The sequence below is a fragment of the Schistocerca piceifrons genome, chromosome 2, assembly GCF_021461385.2.
Source record: "Schistocerca piceifrons isolate TAMUIC-IGC-003096 chromosome 2, iqSchPice1.1, whole genome shotgun sequence".
Taxonomy (NCBI): domain Eukaryota; kingdom Metazoa; phylum Arthropoda; class Insecta; order Orthoptera; family Acrididae; genus Schistocerca; species Schistocerca piceifrons.
The window spans coordinates 711,797,256-711,816,018 of record NC_060139.1 but is presented as its reverse complement, the minus strand read 5'-3'; the positions used below and the strand labels follow the sequence as shown (position 1 = coordinate 711,816,018).

Below are 18,763 nucleotides of genomic sequence, written 5' to 3'. Positions count from 1 at the left end.
ACCCGACGCAGTGGCAGTGGTGGCGGATTTTGCTGAGCAGCGACACCTGCACTTCGTTGTAGCGTTCGGTTGCTGGCCTGACGGTAAGTACACTTGGTCAGCTTGTCCTCTCGCTTTTTTCGTAACATGCATAAAACTAAAGTCCATCCTGTCGGCGTAAAAAGATAATATTTGGCTAGAATTCATCAATGACTATGAATTTCATTTATGATTGTTGTTTATAATCAGTTTGCCACTTTCATCTTTGTATAAGGTAGCATAATTCAATAACTGAAAAACGAAATAGTTTTTAGAAATACACTGTTCAAAAGAATTAAGGGAGCACACAATCAGCGTCCGGAATGCTGTACCCGTGATCTTATTCCATGGCTTGAGATCTTTGCTTTCAGTGTAGGTAACAAAATGATTCGCCAACTATTGGCTGTGTTACGCATCACAAAATCAGCTGATCTTTCAGAAGGAAGTGGTTACCCGTGTCCAGTAGTTTTCTAGAGAGATACACTGATGGCAGTTGTCGTTTGTGGGCGCTGTATTCAACCAGGCACTAGCAGTGCGAGTTGCAGGGGTGGTCTGTTCGATCCAAAAAGGATAGACTTTCGGTCGTGTTGCTGTACATGCCAATGCTTCTCTATGCGTCATCTATAGATGGCGGTCACTACAAGGAGACAGGCCAATACAGAAGGCGAGTTGGACAAGGTTGCCGATGCATTACAACCCAGCATGAAGACGAATATCTGGCTACCTCCGCGTTCCGGCTTCGAACGGATACCGCCAGAGCATTCCAAGACGGTTTCAGAAGGGCCACTGAACCCGCTGTGTCTGATCAGCCTGTAATTAATAGTTTACGAGGAAGGACCATATGACCTACACGTCGTGTTCGAGTACCCTATTTAACACGACAACATCTGGAAGCTCGCCTTCACTTCTGCCGTTCCCATGTCAACTTGCAACTTCGTCACTGGCGAAACGAGTTTTTCACAGACAGGTCCAAATATCTTCTGATGCAAGGTGATGGCTGTGTTCATGTGCAAGACCCGTGGTGAGCGGTACCTGCCAAATGTTGTCCAGTACATCGACACATTTCCAAGTTTCTGTAATATTGTGGGGAAGCCATTAGGACCTTATCAATGCATATGGTGACCTTACAGCCAGGCAGCATATCGAGAAGTTTCTGCTGGACCATGTGGTGATGCTGCATACGGTGGGGGCCCTGAATTTCTTCTAATGCCTGGACATACGTGGTGGGCGTCAGCAAGGATGTCTTGCGAAAACTGGAAATTGAAATAAAGGAATGGTCAGTATAAGTCTCGACTTAAACCCCATCGTGCATATGTGATACATGCTTGACAGACGTGTTCGTGGTCGTCATGTTCCACCGCAGACTGTCCGAGAACTTTCATGGGCTCTGCTTGAAGAACTGGAACGGATGCTGCAGGATGAGCTCCGTGCACGCATACAGAGCACGCCAAATAGCTGTCAGACAGTGTGAGACGCTGATGCTGGGCACGCAAGTTACTGAAGCCCTCAAAGTTCCCTGAAGAGCACCCAGGATGACGCGATGAATGATTGTTTCCACGACACCTGTCGGACATTTTGGTTCAAATAGCTCTGAGCACTATGGGACTTAACATCTGAGGTCATCAGTCCTCTAGAACTTTGAACTGCTTAAACCTAACTAACCTAAGGACATCACACACATCCATACCCCAGGCAGGATTCGAACCTGCGACTGTAGCAGTCACGTGGTTGCGGACTGAAGCGCCTAGAACCGCTCGGCCACAGCGACCGGCTCGGCCATTTTAATTCTTTTTGTGTAAACGATCGAGGATATGATGATGTTTTGTTCTGTATTTAATTTGTGTCAGATAAAGCTATAATTTTGTAACATACCCAGTCCTCAGTTGTTGCTCAATGAAATATCGCGGACTCCAAAAATCATGTTATCCTAATTCTTTTGAACAGTATAATCAGTGCATGAGTGTGTGTATGCGTGTGTGTTAGAGTTCAAGTCTCCAAAAATCAATCCAACCGGTTTGCGTACAGATCAACTGGACGGGACAAATAGGGTGTGAAGCAGATATCCTATGTACAGTTGGTGCTCACTGTGAATTTAATCTTTGCCTGAGACCTGTACGTAAGAGACATGCGAAATCGCATCGGTGCTGAAAAACCACCATTATGATCGCCGTCAGTGACTGGAAGCTGCTAGATTGAGGGGAGGAAGGCTAAGGCGCGGCACACCATTCACTGCTCATAGAAAGCCAACGGCGTTTACCACGTTCGTCACTCCAGTGCCTATTGTCATGTTCAGTGTAGCCTTAGAACTGATGCCAGTTATTCGGAATAATTTGCAAAAAATGGTTCAAATGGCTCTGAGCACTATGGGACTCAACTGCTGTGGTCATAAGTCCCCTAGAACTTAGAACTACTTAAACCTAAGGACAGCACACAACACCCAGCCATCACGAGGCAGAGAAAATCCCTGACCCCGCCGGGAATCGAACCCGGGAACCCGGGCGTGGGAAACGAGAACGCTACCGCACGACCACGAGATGCGGGCAATAATTTGCATCTTCAACATTCATGAAGATTTAGTATTTCCAACTGCCCTCGCAATGTTGGTAATACGTGCATGTATGAAGCAGATTTAAGTTCGAGAGTCAGTTTGACAGCAGCCATAAAATATTATGTCCCTACAAAAAATGTCATTTATACAGTTCCAAATAGCTTCGTGGCTTCGACAGATACATGAGAAAGCTTTATTTCCTACTAGTAAGACCAGTAAGAAGAAAGCGTTTCTATTGGCCGGTATTAGGAAGACGTTGCGGAGATTCGACCATAAATGCTGCAAACAAATGTTGATAACTTGCTTTTACGGATGCAGCATATCGTCGACGTCTCAGAAGCTCATATTGAACAAACTGTGTAAAGGCGAATAATAATAAAATCAACACTTTGACTTTCTCACTTGTCCGACTTCTTCTGCCCACCTCCTGCTTCTAATAAGTTACATACGGAAATATTTCTGTAGTCTTTCTTCCATTCATAGCGCCAGATTTGCAACTGATAGCCGAAACTGGATCAATTTTTTTTTCCAGCTTAAATCGGTTCCTCAGTAACACATTAGCATACCCACCGAGACTCCATGCTGTACGATAACTACAGCCCACAATGGACTTCTGTAAGTAGTTGTACTTTAATTACAACCACCCGGTGTAGCTCCAACATTAATAAAATAAAAGAAAAAATGCGAAAAGACAGAAAAATTTTTAATTAAAGCATTCTCGGAGATCTTGAAATACCGGGGACCGATATCTCGCCACCATCGATATCGATAAAAGGTAAAAATCGTCGAGATTCTCGAGTCCCGACATGGATGAACTATCTATATACGTAACTAAGTTTGTATGGAAACCTCGTTGCGCGTGTCCCACTCGCATTTATCCGGATTTTTTGACCTAAAAGCAGTTCTTTCCTTTAGTGAGTATGTCGGCTGAAAAGACAAGCGCCGATAGAGGTCTCTCGGCACCGTAGTCCCGGGCTTACCAGGTCCATGCGTGAATGCGACAGTGTTTACATTCCTGGACTTGGAATACCGTAACTGGAGCTTGTGCTCGTCGCCCGCATCTCGTGGTCGTGCGGTAGCGTTCTCGCTTCCCACGCCCGGGTTCCCGGGTTCGATTCCCGGCGGGGTCAGGGATTTTCTCTGCCTCGTGATGGCTGGGTGTTGTGTGATGTCTTTAGGTTAGTTAGGTTTAAGTAGTTCTAAGTTCTAGGGGACTGATTACCATAGATGTTAAGTCCCATAGTGCTCAGAGCCATTTGATCCTTGTGCTCGTCCTGCAGGCGGCCTGTCGGCCATGCGCACCTGGAGCCGGCGTGGTCTGCGCGCCTCCGTCCACGCGCCGGAGGAGGTGCGGCCAGACCTGGGGGCGCTGCTCAGCACCACCAGGGGCGCCGTCGCCGTCTGCACTGCGCTCTCCTGTCCGGGCGCCCTGCAGATCTTCCGCAAGGTGCGTCTCTCCCCGCATCTACCAGCTGACACCACAGCTGTCTATTGCTAGATATGCATCAGCACGCTCATGTCATCCAGTACTTGTTTTCCACTTCCACCTTCTGAGATGTACCAGATGGTTAACATCGAACAGCAGCTACTCACTATCGTATGGCAGCGAAACTCGATAGCTACGTTGGTGCGCGCAGAACCGATTTACGCTGGAAAGAAAATTAGTTCCAATTTTGGCCACCAGGTGTAAATCTGACACTCTGAATGCAAGAAAGAGGTATAGAAATGTTTCCATACGCAATGTATTAGGAACGGGACGGTTGCAGGAAAGGTCAAACAAATAAGAAAGGCGTAATGTTGGTTTTATTATTAACCGCCGGTTATAGAATTTGTTCAATATGAGCACCGGAGACGTGGAGATGATGCTCAACAGCGCCAGATGTAGACCTGGTGGCCAATATTTACATCTACATCTACGCGGATACTCTGCAAATCACATTTAAGTGCCTGGCAGAGGGTTCATCGAACCACCTTCACGTTTCTCTATTATTCCAATATCGTATAGCGCGCGGAAAGAATGAACACCTATATCTTTCCGTAGGAGCTCTGATTTCCCTTATTTTATCGTTGTGGCCATTTCTCCCTAAGTAGGTCGGTGACAATAAAATATTTTCGCATTCGGAGGAGAAAGTTGGTGATTGGAATTTCGCGAGAAGATTCCGTCGCAACGCAAAACGCCTTTCTTTTAATGATGTCCTGCCCAAATCCTGTATCATTTCAGTGACACTTTTTTCCATATTTCGCGATAATACAAAACGTGCTGCCCTTCTTTGAACTTTTTCGATGTACTCCGTCAGTCCTATCTGGTAAGGATCCCACACTGCGCAGCAGTATTCTAAAAGAGGATGGACAAGCGTAGTGTAGGCAGCCTCCTTACTAGATCTGTTACATTTACTAAGTCCCAGGAGTGGATGCTAACCACAGTAGCAAGCACTAGCAGTATCTTAAGGCAACAACTTAGTTGCAAAACAAAACATTCTGAATGCGACACTGTTCACTGAGGCTCTCCAAGTGAGAGAGCAGACTTACGCGGAGCTGGACCGAGGCTGGAGTCGACGCACGCGGATTCGGCCCCAGATCGTCTGACTGAGAACTCCGCCAAAATGCGGAATCTAGGGGTTTTAGAGAGTCGCGTGGGGGCACTGTTTTTTCCACTTAAAGTCACCCAGCCAATCCCATAGATCTCTAGCAGGTGCCTGCCAATCACGGTTTAGTTAGGTCCCCTCTACTGCTCCTAAGGCGGGGATGTTAATGCAGTTGCACTAACTAAGCCCGTGTTTGGTATCAAAATTGTTCAGCTGAAAGCTAAAGTAACTGCTCTGCCAAATAAGGCTTGCAACATTATTGTTATACGTCATTTAGCCCCGCCCCTCGGGCTCCCCGGAGTAGGGACTGCCAGGTCAACAGTTTTTGGCGTTTTCGCTCTCTTTCTAACCCTTGTGAGCCTACTGACGTTGCTGTTCTCAGAGCTGATATCAAGCTGGCTTTATACGCTAGTACGTGCCTGTTGGTTACAAAGTTCTACGGTGGCAACCTACCACAGCGTCTATACGCCATATGAAGATACATGTTAATTCCTTGAAGAGTAACTAACGCCCTGGGACCGCGTCTGGGGGCGTCTGCAAGGCTCTCCCCTTACGTTTTATTTCATGTAACAATATCTCTCCTAGTTTCGTCTGCCCTCAGCATCGTCTCTGCTTCCGCGCCTTGGAGCGCCTGTCCTCCTTTCTCACAGCTTCAAGATAACACTACAGTAGCAAGGAATAATCAATGAATTACATTCCTTCCAATTTAAGTTGTTCGTAATTGTAATTCCTAGGTATTTAGTTGAACTTACGGCCTTTATATTTGACTGATTTATTTTGTAACCGAAGTTTAACGGATTGCTTTTAGCACTCATGCGGATGACCTCCCACTTCTCGTTATTTAGGGTGAACTGCCAATTCCCGCACCAATCAGATATCTTTCCTAAATCGTCTTGCAGTTTTTTTGGATCTTCTGATGACTTTGTTAGTCGATAAACGACAGAGTCATCTGCAAACAACCTAAGACGGCTGCTCAGATTGTCTCCCAAATCGTTTATATAGATAAGAAACAGCAAAGGGCCTATAACACTGCCTTGGGGAACGCCAGAAATCACTTCTGTTTTATTAGATGACTTTCCGTAAGTCACAAATCCAGTCACATAACTGAGACGATATTCAGTAAGCACGCAATTCACTATAAGCAGCTTGTGTAACTATTTTTTTGCAGCGTAAGTCGGTTCCATAATATTGCATTAGTATATCTACCAAGTTCGCTGCCATACGATAATTATAGCCCACACTGGACCTCTGTGAGTAGGTGAACTTTAATTATAACCCCTCGGTACCTATGCAGGCACAGATCAAAGGGTGGGGATAGAAGGTGGGGGAAGGACGAGGTCACCACCCCCATGACCAGTCCCCACTCCCAAACGATTTTACTAAAACTGTTTAAATTTTCACATACTCTTTAAAACCCTAGATTCCGCATTTTGGCGGAGTTCTCAGTCAGACGATCTGGGGCCGAATCCGCGTCCGTCGACTCCAGCCTCGGTCCAGCTCCACGTAAGTCTGCTCTCTCACTTGGAGAGCATCAGTGAACAGTGTCGCATTCAGAATGTTTCACATACATAAATTTTCACATCGGTATCAGAAAAATATGGAAATAGTATGGGGCGAGGTCGGGGCTATATTAACGATGCTTAAGGACTTCCGAGGAGAATTTGTGCAGCGTACTCTAAACAACCTTGGCAACATGTAGGTCCGCCCACATGTTCCGAGTAAGTCCCGATTTCTCCCCAAGCAGTTTCTATACTTTTTGAGCCATGAAGGGAAGCAATCGTGGCCGTTGATTTGCTTCGGACGAAGAGGTGCACGTTTGGGTACAGCCATGGTTCCGTAGGCAACCGCAGATATTTTTCGATGAAGGCACTGACCGTCTTGTCTCACAGCAGGATAAATGTTTTAACATTCATGGAGATTACCTTCGATATAATAAACAGTCCACTTACTTTTTTAAATCTGTCTCGTTCTCATTTGACAGGCCCCAATTCTAGTACCCAACTAAGTATCCGCGCCTCTTCCTACTTAATTTTCTGGCATTGAATCGACCCTTCATTAGTAGAAATCCAACTCTACAAGTCATTTCGATCTGTTCATCCTTGTTGGTGTCCTCTTGTCCAGAATTACAGATTCATGGCTTCATACACTGCTTAAGGTCATATTGAGATTTAAAACAAAAAACTTACGAAATGTGAGATGCTAATTTCCACCACAAATAAAATTATACCAATGTGGATGACACTGGTATTACAACATACAGTTATATTTTTAAAAAAAGTACAGTTCCATCTCGTGTGAAAGAATGTGTCAAACTCTCATTTCGCTGTCAGACCAGCCACTGCCTGTCTCTTTGGTAAATGTCAGCAGAGAAAGCGTCTTTTGCAATAACGGCTCGTATCGTCGTTGTTATGGGGTCAACCAAGTCTTACGCCGTAATCACGATACGTTTTTTAAGGTAATATATTTTCATAGTTATTGATGTATTTATACTCGTATTTTAATAATATAATTAAAATTAATTTGTTGAAACTAGTTACGTGAATCAAAGTATTACGACTACCTGGGACGACTTAAATATCTTAATTGCACGAGAAGGGTGTCTTAAATGGTGTTAACAAATAAGTTGAGAGGTGTTCCTGCATCAGCATTGGTCAGATTAGATCACGGAAACTGTTACTCAAGAAACCTATCATTTCACCCCGAATAAGAGGTGGTTGTGACTTTCAATAAATGTCAGTAATGTTAGGAATAACTTAAACAATGAAACCGAAAGCGGGAGCTTGAATCACATAAATCACATAAATGTTAAGTAACAGTTGCAGTCATGAAAAGAGACTGATAACTCGAAGGAATTTAATATTTTAATCGTAAGTGGAATTAGATTACATGAGTGCCAACTTTTATTACGTGTAAATTTAAGTTATGAATAAACATATTCTATTCAAAGCAATCAGTTTTATATTGATAGAGTGCTTACAACAGATCATATTTTGATGAGAAGAGCGGAGAATTCAGCAGAATTATATTACACTACATTCCTTTTAAAAGTGAGCCAGAGATTTTCTAAGCATTGTCTCACATTCATAGCGCTAGTCTTTTTAGTTACGTAACTGAACTTAAATTAATTATATGGTACAACTAATGTGTTTTGCATATGACGCTGTAATGAAGATGATACTGACGGGATCACGCAGTTGACATTGTGGCCTTAACTTCATAAAATCCTCTGCTATTGATTTTTCCGTCTTTAACAAACGTACCATCCAAACAAACATAACACGAAAGCCAATTGCAAATTCGAACTGTAGAAGGGATTACGAACAAAATGACTGTAATCACATAAACAACGAGCTAGTAAATTTGATAGGTAAATTCCCCTTAAAAATAATTTTCCCCGCGATTCAAAATTGACCAAATTTCTGCCAAGGAAATGGACCACAGATTGAGGAGATTCGGATAATTCTGAGATTACTAGAAATCAGTTTATTAAAATAGTTGCAAAATAGTGTGTTCCTTAAAAAATAAGAAAATAAGATTTGCATTTAAACTTTCTTTCCGACCACGCTGTGGTGGAAGCATGCCTTTTTTTTCTAGCGTCTCTGGATTAGTGCCACTCTGGCCTTGTCAGAACTAATTCCCTCCCGCCGCTTAGCAATTAAACAGCGTAAGAGGTCACCGCCGCCTCCCCTGTAAAGTTAACGGCGCGGACTGTGTTTCGCAGAGGTGGCACACCGAATAAGAAAATAAAATCGATGGAGACACACTCTGCAGCGCAGTCTGAATCAGTATCTGGTCGCGGTCGCTTGGTTTCGGTTCATCGTGAAGACTGGCGTGGAAGTCTGCCGCCGTCTTATTACCAACGAGTGCCGGACTTCATAACCTGGGAGCCAGACATGTACTGCAAACCTACCATAGTAATACGGTTGTACCTCAAAAAGACGCACATGATATCCGCTATATATATCACAAGTACTCGCAGCTGGTTCTGTGAACAGCCTACCACCAGCGCGCCGATGCGTCGGTGGTTAGCTACGCGCTCTCGTTCTCGTTTCTGTTACTGTCGTTTATTTTATTACTTTCCTCCATATTAGTTCTGTCTCGATAGATCTAGTAATTTTTCTCTAAGAGCTGGAACGAACTCCCATCACTGTGTGCTTTTTTGCGTTATTTTTCATAGGTGGCTTGCTTGTGTCAGTCCAGAATTGTGGATTCATGGCTTTTCCCAGAGGGCGACGACCGAGTTGCTTTTTACCCACGTGATTCATATCAGTATACGTATTTTGGATTCAACTGCAGCACCTCTGTTATTTGTCTGTAGTCTTTCCCCTATCCCTAAAAACTTAAACACGTCACAACTGAAACACCTGCTGTAGGTTGCACGTTGTGATGTCGAGCGGTTTAGGAGACAGGCAGAGCATTCACGGTCCACTTACAATCGTTGATAGGAATCAACCATACTACTCCCGCATTAATTTAGAACTTTCTCATGAACGATCGTATTCCGCTTTTCTCATTTTTTAATATCTTCAGAAATTTTGACGAAGCAATGGCACAAATCCCTAATAGCCTCACGGGGCTGGAACATATCCGAGACAGGTTACGTGGAATATCTCAGAGTGTATGTAGCTAAGAGAAATCCCATAGTATTTTGGGCGATGTCGAATGGGGTGGACTTCTCAGTAACCGTGAAGAAAAAATCACGTAACAAATACAAACAACAGTGTATCGTTTTCTACATTTATGGTATACAGACAGTAGAAAGATACTAACAAAATACCTCGGTGTTCAGGTCTAGCCTCACAGAGAATATCAGAAAGTACAGAGTGTTCTCACGAACGAGAATATGTTACGTCATGTAATTGCGTGAAAGAGATAAATATTGCGCTAGAAATAGCCGAGGTGATTCCGAGTTCATAGCCATGAATTTTTCAACCGTATGATCAGCCAGATACCTACTATATCAGGGAATCAGAAATCCAGGGGCACAACAACAGTTTCTCAAAGTGTTTACGCTCCATTAAACCACCTATATAAGTGATTGAAGAACTGTTAGTGGTATCGAACCAAGAACAAAGTGCAACAAAAAAAAGTAAGAAAAAGTACTGGTTTTAAGGTTCCGCATAACAACTGGTTAAAACGGAACCCTTATGGGATCACTTCGTTGTCCGTCTGTCTGTCTGTCCGTCCATTTCTCTGATGAACGGATAGACGTATTAAGTTGAAATTTGTTTCAAATACTGAATTCACTCATCAAAGTCTGTGGATTATTAGTCATTGACCCAGAATCAAGAAATTTGGCAAGAAGGAAGGTTTCACAACACAAATGAAAGGGAAAAAAAATCCTACGTCTGGATCATTATGACAAGGCAGCGCAAACCAGTTCGGTCTCCTGTGCGCCGGCTGATCCTCAGGAAATTGAAGAAACGAGTTCAAGTGTTCGTCGCCACAAAAATGCAAACAAACTTCCCCTTCTCCTCACACAAGCCTGCGCACACGAGAGGAGCTCACAAAACGTCAAATGGTTCAGATGGCTCTGAGCACTATGGGACTTAACATCTATGGTCATCTGTCCCCTAGAACTTAGAACTACTTAAACCTAACTAACCTAAGGACATCGCACACATCCATGCCCGAGGCAGGATTCAAACCTGCGACCGTGGCAGCAGCGCGGTTCCGAACTGAAGCGCCTAAAACCGCTCGGCCACAGCGGCCGGCTCACAAAACTTCAATGAACTGTTCTTCCTCACCAACCTCCAGCCCGGATCTCGCACCTTCCGACTTCCGTTTGACCCAATGAAGAATGCACTCCGCAGGAAGCAGTACGTGGACTATGGAGAGGTTACTGCTGCAGCAAGACGTTGACTCCGTCGTCGACCAATGGAGCGGCACAATGCGGGCAAAGCGCCCTCTTGGTAAGGTGACGAAAGGCCGTCACACTGAACGAAAATATGGTGAAAAATAGGATTTTGTAGCCAAAAGAGCGGGGAATAATAGTACCGGAATCATGAAATGAACCGACGTGCTTTCAGAAAAAATGTGTTGTATTACTTATTGTCTGCCCCTCGAATTTCTCTACAGCTCTGTTCAATTACTCATTAGCAGCTAAAATCTATTTTGCGATGCTACCATAGGCTCCATACGACAAACACACTCTTTTACTTTTAATTTCTACAGCGTATTGTTTTCTTCACTCTAGCTTTTTATGTTACTCGCATATTGGTTTTATTCTATTAAGCAACCTACTATAGATGCCATTCTTGTTATTTTTTTCCATACACAAAAGTAGCGTAGTGAAAACTTTATATTTTACGTTTCAAAATATGGCCAATAGTGTTTCAGTCGGCACGTGAGTTGCGTAGTCTGACCCCTTGTTCATTACGCGACCAGTGAAATAAAACAGGTATTACCGCTATCTCATCTTTATCTTGAGGTTTAAAGACTGGTGCCCATTGGTACGAGGCAACCACGTACCGAGAAGTGACTCATGCGCTGACCTGCAGGCTGCAGGCCGCCAGCTGCTGGGAGCTCAGCGCCACTGGCTGCTGCTGGGCGAGTCGGACCCTGATCAGCTGCCGCAGCTGGCGCTGGACTCGAGCGTCACTCTGGCGACTCCAGACACGGCGACTCCCGGCTCCTGGCTGCTGAGGGACGTCTACGGTCTGGGCACTCGTCTCGTGGTGTCGCCACCCGTTGTCTGGCAACCGGGCAGCCCCATGCCCGCCCCTCCTTCGCGGGACAACTTGCAAGGACTCGCCATCAAGGCCGGCATCGTCGTAAGTCGCTACGCTTGTTCGCCTTTCTACTTCTGCATGCAGTGGACAAACAACATGGAAATACCAAATCACATTATCAAGGCTAATACCGTGTAGGGAGAACGTTGGCACTCAATTTGGCTCCGAGTCTTCACGGAATGGTTACATGCAGGTCCTATATGGTGTTGAAGGGAATCTTATAGCGTTATTTCTGCAAAACAGTGACAAGTTCAAATAACTATGCCTTTGGTGGATAGCGATCACGTACCATTCTCTTGAAAGTAGATCACAAAGATTCAATAATAATGAGATCTGGTGACTGTGGTAGACATGGACGTTTCATCCTCGTGCTCACAAAGCCATTCCGGGGTGATGCAAGCTGTGTGAACAGGGGCCCCGTCGTCTTGGAACATGCATTAATGCATTAGCAATGGAGAACAAATACTGTGCTACGGGATGGACCTGATCAGCCAAAAGAGTCACATAATCCTGGGAGGAATGTCACCTTGGAGAGTAATCATGGGGCCCATTGACTCCCACGATATGGCTGCCCAGATTATCATCGAACAGCTATCATGTTTCACTCTTGGCAGCAAACAGTCTGTACTTGAGATGGCGTACTCCAGACGCAAACTCGAACAAAAGTTGGAAACTGTGTGGCCAAGTCTCATCTGGCCAAGTGACTTACTTCCATCCCTCCATTGTCCAGGTTTAATGGCATCGGCACCTCGTTTTCCTGTTACAGGCATTTGAATCACTGAGGTGTGATTTTGTAATTCCTGCTCGTCTTGCAATTCCGATCTTATGGAGATCTCTTCACGTTGTTTTGATACTGACAGGGTTCGCGTGTGCGTCATTCAGTTCTGCGTGACTTTTGCAGCTCCCGCTGGAGGTTCGAATCCTCCCTCGGGCATGGGTGTGTGTTGTTCTTAGCATAAGTTACTTTAAGTTAGTTTAAGTGGTGTGTAAGTCTAGGGACCGATGACCTCAGAAGTTTGGTCCCTTAGAAATTCACACACATTTGAACATTTGACTTTTACAGCTGCCGTTCCCTTATTTTTCGCCACAAATCTCTTCAACGACCGTCTGTCACGGTCACTCAACACACACTTTTCGTTCGCTTTCTGTCTTACCGGATGATTATTTTTCAGTTTCCCCTATATGCGGTATAAATCTTCGACATGGTGCTTCTTCAAACACCAAACATTTCGGCTACCCTGGTTCCGGAAACACACACCATACGAGCACCTACGATTTACCCACGTTCCAATATCCACTTAGTTCCGAGACATAATGCATTCACAAGTACATAGAACACTGTTCTGACAAGGACTGACACTCGCAATATTCTGAGGACATTCCACAGGTCCCGTTCGTGGTCAAATGCAACCAGCTACCTGCAGGTTTGGCAAGCATCCGCATTCATGTTCAAGCAACCACTTCTCGCAGTGTTTCCATATTTTTCTTCACCACTGTACACATTCAAACACCGACTGTCCCAGATACACAGAAACAACAATCTTTTCTCTAAAATGGTAAGTGCGATGTACCACAGGCGAAGCGTTTTTTTTAAGAAAATCATTGAGGACTGTTGCTTTGCCTGACAAAGGAAATGAAGATTCCAGAAGGAGAAGAGGAAACGAAATGATGTGACATTATGTCAATGACAACAATATCGAGCCAAATTTACAAAGACATTGTCAGTATGGGCGTACTTATTAGTAGCCTGGATGTATGAACCGATTCGGTTGAGAAGGGTCCCATAAAGCGGTTCCATCCTCCCCTGAGGCTAGCTGGCCCACAGCTGTTGTAATTGCTCAGGTGATATCCTGGATATTGGCACTGGCACTGAGATGAAGTCCGACCTAATCTCACACATGTTTTAAGGGGAACAGATTTGAGTGCCTCGATGGCCACAGGAGTACCTCAACACCACGCACACAGTTCATAGAGAGATGTGACAAGCGAGGACGAGAATTATCCTGCTGAAAAATGTCAGCACGATGCTGCCCCGTGAGAGGTATCACATGATGATGTAAAATGTCTGTGATGTACCTTCGTGCCGTTAGAGGTCCCTCATCACAACTAGCCCGGAGTCATACTTGATAGCTTCCCATATCATGATGCCAGGAGTAACACCGCTGTGACACTCCAAAACATTACACTGATGGGACTCCTCTTTAGGTTGTCGTAATACTCACCGACGATGGTCGTCCGGGTTAGTGCAGAACCCGCGGTTCATCGCTGAACACAATGCGACGCCATTCATCAACAGTCCATGCTTCCGGTCAACGCATAAATCCAAACGCAGCCGCTTGCGATGTGGTGTTAACGGCAGTCTACGTACGGAGGGTTAATTCCATATTCCGACCAATAGTACGTAACGACAGAATGTTGCGGTGAGTCCATTGCTTGTGTTCGGACGGGAGGCACAGTTGTAAGGGTGTTACGATGTGCTTGGTGCAGAATATGTCAGTCCTACCATTTTTAGTCAGGCGTGGTGGACTGCAACATTGACGGCGATTATGCCTGCCCTCACACTCCTATGCAGTCAAAGATTGGGCACATCCTCACAAATGTGGATATTGCACAACTCGACCAAACGTCCAAATGAAGACATAGAATGAGGCGCCTTTCAAACACTGTCAAGCGCTGGTAACATTATGTGATACGAGTAACCGGTATCTCTGGGAGTTACTGTGACCACTCGACATCTGATGTTGTTCAGGCCTCCTATAAAGGACTGTACCATGCCTGGTAACAACACTACACTCGAGCGACACTAATGAGTTCTGGTGGCTGATATACCTGTCATAGAGAATTACATTTCTTATGATTTACATGTCTGTCGACGGTGTATATGTGTAAAACGTTACACTGATATCAGGCATTTTTGGGTGCTTCCTTTTTTTCGGCAGGCAGTGTATAATGGGTAAGATAGCTTTGTCCGGAATCTGATAGAAATTAGAGGGAAATGAATTAATTTAAGAGTTATTGGAGGGAGGATGGTCCTAAATGATAACAGAATTTTCAAAACTGAACTTTTTTCCCTGTGTAATTTTTCGCTATGCTGCGCCGATTCGATTCGCGCCTAGGGTTGTATCAGGAATCGAGTAATAACTTACCCAAGAGCTGGAACAAATTCGCTTCATTTTCTATTTACTAGATTACTTCAATCTTTTTAAGGACATTCAGTAAGCGAAAAATGACCAGTTCATGTGCAACAGCTTGCTGAGATTTTTGGGTAGTGACGATTTGTAGAGATGTTGTCAGTTTGTTCAGGAGCGTCGACGTTCAGTCAAACAAAGTGTTCTTTTAGGCATAACCAAAAATTGCAAATGTTTATTTGTTGCAGCTGAGGATCGCATTAGTCCATGTGTCAGCTACTGGGCCAACTTCTTTGTATCACTGCAGGAAACTAGTGCGTCACTCTGTAACTCCTATGTTTTGGTAGCATTAATTCATTATATGGTTCCAAGATGACGGCTCGACCTTACTCAGTTTTTTTGCGCCTAGATTTCCCAGATTTAGATTATTCGATCTATTCCCGTTTCAGTTTTATGTTTCTGATAGTATGTTGTTTAATACTATTCATGTTTCGCATATGAGGTGTGCCTAACAATTTTTATTTTCACAGTAGGAATCAGGGAGCGTTGTACAGGCATCAGTACAATTATCTGTTACCTCTCACCCTTTCACGACAGTCTAAATGAAATGCTCTCCAAAGTGTTACATATTTTAAATGTAGGGTATCTGGGCTTAAAAAAAATGGTTCAAATGGCTCTGAGCACTATGGGACTTAACATCTGTGGTCATCAGTCCCCTAGAACTTAGAACTAATTAAACCTAACTAACCTAAAGACATCACACACATCCATGCCCGAGGCAGGATTCGAACCTGCGACCGTAGCAGTCGCGCGGCTCCGAACTGAGCGCCTAGAACCGCGAGACCACCGCGGCCGGCTATCTGGGCTTAACTGAGAGTATTGCAAACAGGTAAAAACGGAGGGTGAGTTACTGATTCCTTTGATTTAGGTGACTTCGTATAAAAAACCAGTCAGTGACAGAAAACTTCGCTCTTTTTGCTAGGAATCCGTCGTGAACATTTCTCATGTTCATTCGATAAATAGAAAAAGGTAAAAGAAATGTAGGAAACGAAACAAAAGAAAAACGAAAAAGGTAGTGCACAGTGAATTTAAATCCTGACAAATATTTTGTTGTTCCAGAAAGTGCACGATGATTTCTCTCGCTACGACGACCTACGTTACCGGCATCTGGACACTTGGAGCAAACTACACTACGCCGTATCCAAAGTGGCGGCAGCGCGGCTGAATTTCACGTAAGTGTCCAACGGCTTCTCTCAACAAACGAATAAAAATTGTGGTAATGAATCTGATGTATTTGCACAAGTTACAAGTATTACTCACCTGTCCATAACATGAATGTCCACCTATAAAACTGTAACAGCACCCGTTTTCGGTCTTATACCATTTAACTGAGCTGGGACAGAGTAGATTTTTTATTACGGAGAAGCTAGATTGAAATCCCTTTCCGGCTACACTGATTGTTATGCTAGACATGTGTATGTGAAGACGTGTGTACCTGTAATGATCTGGCCAATGAAGTAAAGCCCTAATCTCCATTTATTTTTTCAATTATGAAGCTTCACTGGCGTTAGTCAACCAAAAGAGTGGCTCCTCTGTTCAGTATATCGCAGCTGTTTTAGTAATCCATTTGCACTGCCTACAACTATGTAACTCTTTTCATGTTTCTGTGCTATCACCAAAATTTTTATGAATTTTTTGACTACCCACAAAACGTGCAACTGCTTTTACTTGCGAATTCTGGTTGAAAAGAAATAAGGATACTAACACCACTAAGAAACTAGTTATCATAGCGTGTTAGTGTGCCAATGTCTTGTAGTTACTACGGATATTTCCTATCGCTCTGGTGGAAGGCAAAAATTGGAGTCGTTGCCGTGCACCCTTAAGGGAAACGGCAGGAGTGAAAAATATTTTGAGTGGTAGAAGGTGCAAATTAAGATGTGCGAGAACTCAAATAAGTCATACTTTGAAAATTACAGTATATACTGAATACGCTTTGTTATTTCACTGTGTCATTGAATCAACTTCTAGAGTATTGTGTCAGACCACACACATTTTTCACAGGAGTGCAAAAGCGCTACTGCTATAATGGTTGCTTTTCCTGCCCTGAAATGTTCCAAGTTTGAACTTGTTACGACATATGAACTCAGTTCAAGGTCGGTAAACAACTGTTAATAGTACCTTAGTAATAGAAATAGTCTTGTTCCTTTTTCGCCCTGACTTGGTATTGCCTTTGTAATGAATACCCGCCCATATTCCCAAATAGCATTTAATTTATTTTCAACACTTCGAAGAAAGCAAAGATCACTGAAGATTGTCGAGATCAATTTAAAAGTAGCTAAGAAAAATATAAAATGACGAGAATCCTCAGGCTGTCGCTGTTAGATCACATCAACCAAAGTCTTCTGTGGCTATTTGCCCTGGAATATTTAACAGTCTTCTACTAGGAAGTCTACTTACGTGGTATGCTTCACTAAAAAGTCTTATCACCAGTTTCTGAAAGCCATGCGTACAAAAGTGCTAGCCACGGTACTGCTTACTCTACACAGCAACCTATTAGTCACAGCCGGGTAAAACTCCAGCTCATCTGTGCTGATGCGTGAACACAGCAGAAGTGCGCGCAGGATACGGTGGCCGATGTGCAGTGACCAATTTTCGTCCAAAGCGACGGGCGAGTTCACTCGTTTGTTTGGAGGGTGAGGCCGACACTGTCTGCCACCTTTCGCAGTGAGCGATGACAGAATCGAGGCGCGCGTCCTGCCAGCTTTCTTAAACGATTTTACAGAAACTATCTGGTAAAAATTTAAATTTTTGCTTTACTTGTATCTTTAATTGTGGTAGAGGGTATATCAGGTTCACGACGATATGCCCGTCATTTCGTTAATGGTCATAGTTATTGTGATATTACGTGGAAATAAGACACTACGCGAAACTCGAAAAAAAATTCTATGAAAAATAGGAGTCGCTATGATTTTGCGCTAGGTGCATATTATTTAGTATGTTTGCACACGAAATTTATCTAACATATTGCATTTATCTTTAGACCTGGGTGGAGGTGTCTGTCTGTCACCAATCTCGAGAAAACTGATCTGACATAGGACACTCATTTGTGATCGCGCCGCGCTAGCCATAATGCCAGAGTGAAACATCCACAACATTCCTCGTATTCCATAAACTGTTTGAGACATCGAAATACGATTTTGGCAAATGATAACACACAAAGAGGAAAGTATTTTGCCGTGTGGCTATTATGCAAAACTTCATTATCGACTGTGTAATTTCACTAACAGACTTTTTCGACGAAAGAATATATTTTTAAGGTGAAGTGAGCTGGTGAAATGAAAAGTGCTGTGGATTTTAGAATTATGTGAGTGAATATGTTACACTTTATTTCGTACCGAGGATGTGCTTTTCCATAAGATACTGGTCTTACTTTTTCTCAGTTCCAAATTTAATAAACCACTGTTTCAGAATTCTCTCACAGCTGCGTTGGCACGACATGTGAGTGAGATGAGACTGTGTACATTCCTCTGTTTTTTGGCAAAAGACTCATTTTTTGACATGGCAACAAGAGAAATGTCTTGGTTTTACTCAAAATTCGCCACACATGATGGTTCTCTGCAAGTTAAAAATGGTTAACAAGCTAGGCGAAAATAAATCGCCGCGTTTTCGGTGGAACCCCTTTTAGATACTAACCAAAGCAGAGGTGACAGTAGATCTTTTTGAATGGTCAACAAGCGAATGTGGGCGTGGAGG

At 43.8% G+C, this 18,763-nt stretch overlaps 1 protein-coding gene across 1 annotated transcript in view; it reads left to right on the top strand.

Annotated features, from left to right (window-relative positions):
• The first annotated feature begins 3,860 nt into the window (after positions 1-3,860).
• The window catches only part of LOC124775786 (glutamate receptor U1-like), a 65,641-nt gene continuing 50,738 nt past the window's right edge, over positions 3,861-18,763 (top strand). The window contains exons 1-3 of the mRNA XM_047250617.1: positions 3,861-4,013; positions 11,652-11,924; positions 16,130-16,242. Coding sequence (XP_047106573.1) covers positions 3,861-4,013; positions 11,652-11,924; positions 16,130-16,242 — 539 coding nt within the window. The remainder of the gene's footprint in view (positions 4,014-11,651; positions 11,925-16,129; positions 16,243-18,763) is intronic.